The 4,882-nt window shown below is 46.7% G+C and overlaps 1 protein-coding gene across 1 annotated transcript in view; it reads left to right on the plus strand.

Moving 5' to 3' along the window:
* LOC137055757 (ornithine aminotransferase, mitochondrial-like) overlaps window positions 1-4,882 on the plus strand; it is a 9,025-nt gene continuing 4,143 nt past the window's right edge. The window contains exons 1-2 of the mRNA XM_067429658.1: window positions 1-241; window positions 4,875-4,882. The exon at window positions 4,875-4,882 is cut by the window's right edge and continues 217 nt beyond it. Of these exons, the coding sequence (XP_067285759.1) occupies window positions 28-241; window positions 4,875-4,882 (222 nt within the window). The 5' untranslated portion in view covers window positions 1-27. The remainder of the gene's footprint in view (window positions 242-4,874) is intronic.

The raw sequence follows: 4,882 nt of genomic DNA on the forward strand, positions 1-4,882 counted from the left end.
GGTTTCTCTGTTTCAGAACGAGTCGCCATGAACTGCATGAAGAGCGTGATTAGGGGCGTGGCCAGAGTGCCGCCCGCCCTGACCCGTGCAGTGCATTCTGGGATACGCAGTTCCTCCTCCGCGGCCTCCAAAGCCGAACCGGATGAGCGACCAATGACGGCTGAGGAAGTGTTCGCGCGCGAGGAACGCTACGGGGCTCATAACTACCATCCGCTGCCCGTGGCCCTGGAGCGCGGAGAGGGTAAACATTCATAAACACACATATTATAATGCTCATTATCTTTATGAGCGCTCATAACCACCATCCGCTGCCCGGAGAGGGTAAACATTCATAAACACACATATTATAATGCTCATTATCTTTATGAGCGCTCATAACTACCATCCGCTGCCCGTGGCCCTGGAGCGCGGAGAGGGTAAACATTCATAAACACACATATTATAATGCTCATTATCTTTATGAGCGCTCATAACTACCATCCGCTGCCTGTGGCCCTGGAGCGCGGAGAGGGTAAACATTCATAAACACACATATTATAATGCTCATTATCTTTATGAGCGCTCATAACTACCATCCGCTGCCCGTGGCCCTGGAGTGCGGAGAGGGTAAACATTCATAAACACACATATTATAATGCTCATTATCTTTATGAGCGCTCATAACTACCATCCGCTGCCTGTGGCCCTGGAGTGCGGAGAGGGTAAACATTCATAAACACACATATTATAATGCTCATTATCTTTATGAGCGCTCATAACTACCATCCGCTGCCCGTGGCCCTGGAGTGCGGAGAGGGTAAACATTCATAAACACACATATTATAATGCTCATTATCTTTATGAGCGCTCATAACCACCATCCGCTGCCCGTGGCTCTGGAGCGCGGAGAGGGTAAACATTCATAAACACACATATTATAATGCTCATTATCTTTATGAGCGCTCATAACTACCATCCGCTGCCCGTGGCCCTGGAGTGCGGAGAGGGTAAACATTCATAAACACACATATTATAATGCTCATTATCTTTATGAGCGCTCATAACCACCATCCGCTGCCCGTGGCCCTGGAGCGCGGAGAGGGTAAACATTCATAAACACACATATTATAATGCTCATTATCTTTATGAGCGCTCATAACCACCATCCGCTGCCTGTGGCCCTGGAGCGCGGAGAGGGTAATCATTCATAAACACACATATTATAATGCTCATTATCTTTATGAGCGCTCATAACCACCATCCGCTGCCCGTGGCCCTGGAGCGCGGAGAGGGTAAACATTCATAAACACACATATTATAATTCTCATTATCTTTATGAGCACTCATAACCTCCATCCGCTGCCCGGAGAGGGTAAACATTCATAAACACACATATTATAATGCTCATCATCTTTATGAGCGCTCATAACCACCATCCGCTGCCCGTGGCCCTGGAGCGCGGAGAGGGTAAACATTCATAAACACACATATTATAATGCTCATTATCTTTATGAGTGCTCATAACCACCATCCGCTGCCCGGAGAGGGTAAACATTCATAAACACACATATTATAATGCTCATTATCTTTATGAGCGCTCATAACCACCATCCGCTGCCCGGAGAGGGTAAACATTCATAAACACACATATTATAATGCTCATTATCTTTATGAGCGCTCATAACCACCATCCGCTGCCCGTGGCCCTGGAGCGCGGAGAGGGTAAACATTCATAAACACACATATTATAATGCTCATTATCTTTATGAGCGCTCATAACCACCATCCGCTGCCCGTGGCCCTGGAGCGCGGAGAGGATAAACATTCATAAACACACATATTATAATGCTCATCATCTTTATGAGCGCTCATAACTACCATCCGCTGCCCGTGGCCCTGGAGCGCGGAGAGGGTAAACATTCATAAACACACATATTATAATGCTCATTATCTTTATGAGCGCTCATAACCACCATCCGCTGCCCGGAGAGGGTAAACATTCATAAACACACATATTATAATGCTCATTATCTTTATGAGCACTCATAACCACCATCCGCTGCCCGTGGCCCTGGAGCGCGGAGAGGGTAAACATTCATAAACACACATATTATAATGCTCATCATCTTTATGAGCGCTCATAACCACCATCCGCTGCCCGGAGAGGGTAAACATTCATAAACACACATATTATAATGCTCATTATCTTTATGAGCGCTCATAACCACCATCCGCTGCCCGGAGAGGGTAAACATTCATAAACACACATATTATAATGCTCATTATCTTTATGAGCGCTCATAACCACCATCCGCTGCCCGTGGCCCTTGAGCGTGGAGAGGGTAAACATTCATAAACACACATATTATAATGCTCATGATCTTTATGAGCGCTCATAACCACCATCCGCTGCCTGTGGCCCTGGAGCGCGGAGAGGGTAAACATTCATAAACACACATATTATAATGCTCATTATCTTTATGAGCGCTCATAACTACCATCCGCTGCCCGTGGCCCTGGAGCGCGGAGAGGGTAAACATTCATAAACACACATATTATAATGCTCATTATCTTTATGAGCGCTCATAACCACCATCCGCTGCCTGTGGCCCTGGAGCGCGGAGAGGGTAATCATTCATAAACACACATATTATAATGGTCATTATCTTTATGAGCGCTCATAACCACCATCCGCTGCCCGTGGCCCTGGAGCGCGGAGAGGGTAATCATTCATAAACACACATATTATAATGGTCATTATCTTTATGAGCGCTCATAACCACCATCCGCTGCCCGTGGCCCTGGAGCGCGGAGAGGGTAAACATTCATAAACACACATATTATAATGCTCATTATCTTTATGAGCGCTCATAACCACCATCCGGTGCCCGTGGCCCTGGAGCGCGGAGAGGGTAATCATTCATAAACACACATATTATAATGGTCATTATCTTTATGAGCGCTCATAACCACCATCCGCTGCCCGTGGCCCTGGAGCGCGGAGAGGGTAAACATTCATAAACACACATATTATAATGCTCATTATCTTTATGAGCGCTCATAACCACCATCCGCTGCCCGTGGCCCTGGAGCGCGGAGAGGGTAAACATTCATAAACACACATATTATAATGGTCATTATCTTTATGAGCGCTCATAACCACCATCCGCTGCCCGTGGCCCTGGAGCGCGGAGAGGGTAAACATTCATAAACACACATATTATAATGCTCATTATCTTTATGAGCGCTCATAACTACCATCCGCTGCCTGTGAGACCGCTTTAGCACTGGCTCGAGATGGGCATGGCAGTCGGCCACGCTCCGGGTCCCAGTGACTCCGGTCTACAGACCTTCACCCGTTGTCGAACCTCAGCTTTCTACAGGGAGGTGTTCCCTTAGAATGAGTTTCCAGGAGTATTATTGTGTCAACAGACGCCTCCACCACGGCGTGCATGTCAACCCAGCGCCTCCTGCATGTCAACTGCCTCGAGTTGCTGAGGGGTCAACACACACAGGAATGCTACTGTAATGGACATCACAACATGGGCTCAGGAATACTTCCAGAAAACATTGGTGAACACAATCCACCGCGCCATTCGCTGTCGCCGGCTAAAACTCTACAGGTCAAAGAAGAAGCCATATCTAAACATGTTCCAGAAGCGCAGGCGTCTCCTCTGGGCCAAGGCTCATTTAAAATGGACTGTGGCAAAGTGGAAAACTGTTCTGGGGTCAGACCAATCAACATTTGAAGTTCTTTTTGGAAAACTGGGACGCCATCCGGACTAAAGAGGACAAGGACAACCCAAGCTGTTCTCAGCGCTCAGTTCAGAAGCTGATCACTGATGGTCTGGGGTTCATGAGTGTGTGTGGCATGGGCAGCTTACACATCTGGAAAGGCCATCAATGTTGAAAGGTCTATCCAAGCTCTAGAGCAACATCTGCTCCATCCAGACGGCGTCTCTTTCAGGGAAGACCTTGCTCTCTCCAACATGACAATGCCAGAGCACACACTGCATCAATTACAGCATCATGGCTGCGCAGAAGAAGGATCCGGCACTGAAATGGCCAGCCTGCAGTCCAGATCTCTCACCATTAGAAAACATTTGGCGCATCATAAAGAGGAAGATGCGATAAAGAAGACCTAAGACAGTTGAGCAACTAGAAGCCTGTATTAGACAAGAATGGGACAACATTCCTATTCCTAAACTTGAGCAGCTCGTCTCCTCAGTCCCCAGACGTTTGCAGACTGATATAAAGAGAAGAGGGGATGACACACAGGGGGAAACATGGCCACGGCACAACTTTACTGAGATGTGTTGATGCCATGAAATTAAAATCAACTTTTTCCCCTTAAAATTATACATTTCCTCAGTGTAAGCATTTGATATGTCATCTATGTTGTATTCCGAATAAAATATTGAATTTTGAAACTTCCACATCATTACATTCTGTTTTTATTCACAATTTGTACAGTGTCCCTTCTTTTTTGGAATCAGGTTTGTAAAATCGAGTGCCACCCTTCATCCTTTTTGACCCAATGAAGTAACGGCTGTAAAACCCTGACTCGGGAAACATTTCTATAGCCTCCTTTCGCAAAAGAGTCTCTACTTCCTGTGTCATAACCAGAGCCTGATTGGGCCCTACTACTGTGGGTGGAGCCCCATGGAGAGGAAGTGGACCAGGGCTGCCATAGAACGGCATAGTCGGCTTTATTTCTACAGCGCTTCATACACTACAGTGATAAACAGGAAAAACTTGTGTGAACTAAGATGACCTGTGTAAGTCTAGGGCGGGGCGGGCATATTAAACATGTTATTAAACGTACTGAATTACTATTATGATGCTGTCAGTAAGTGTTCCCTCAGAGAGCTGAGCTGAATCTGTCCGGTTTGCAGGGGTTCAC

This window comes from Pseudorasbora parva, chromosome 21 (genome assembly GCF_024679245.1).
Source record: "Pseudorasbora parva isolate DD20220531a chromosome 21, ASM2467924v1, whole genome shotgun sequence".
NCBI classification, from domain to species: domain Eukaryota; kingdom Metazoa; phylum Chordata; class Actinopteri; order Cypriniformes; family Gobionidae; genus Pseudorasbora; species Pseudorasbora parva.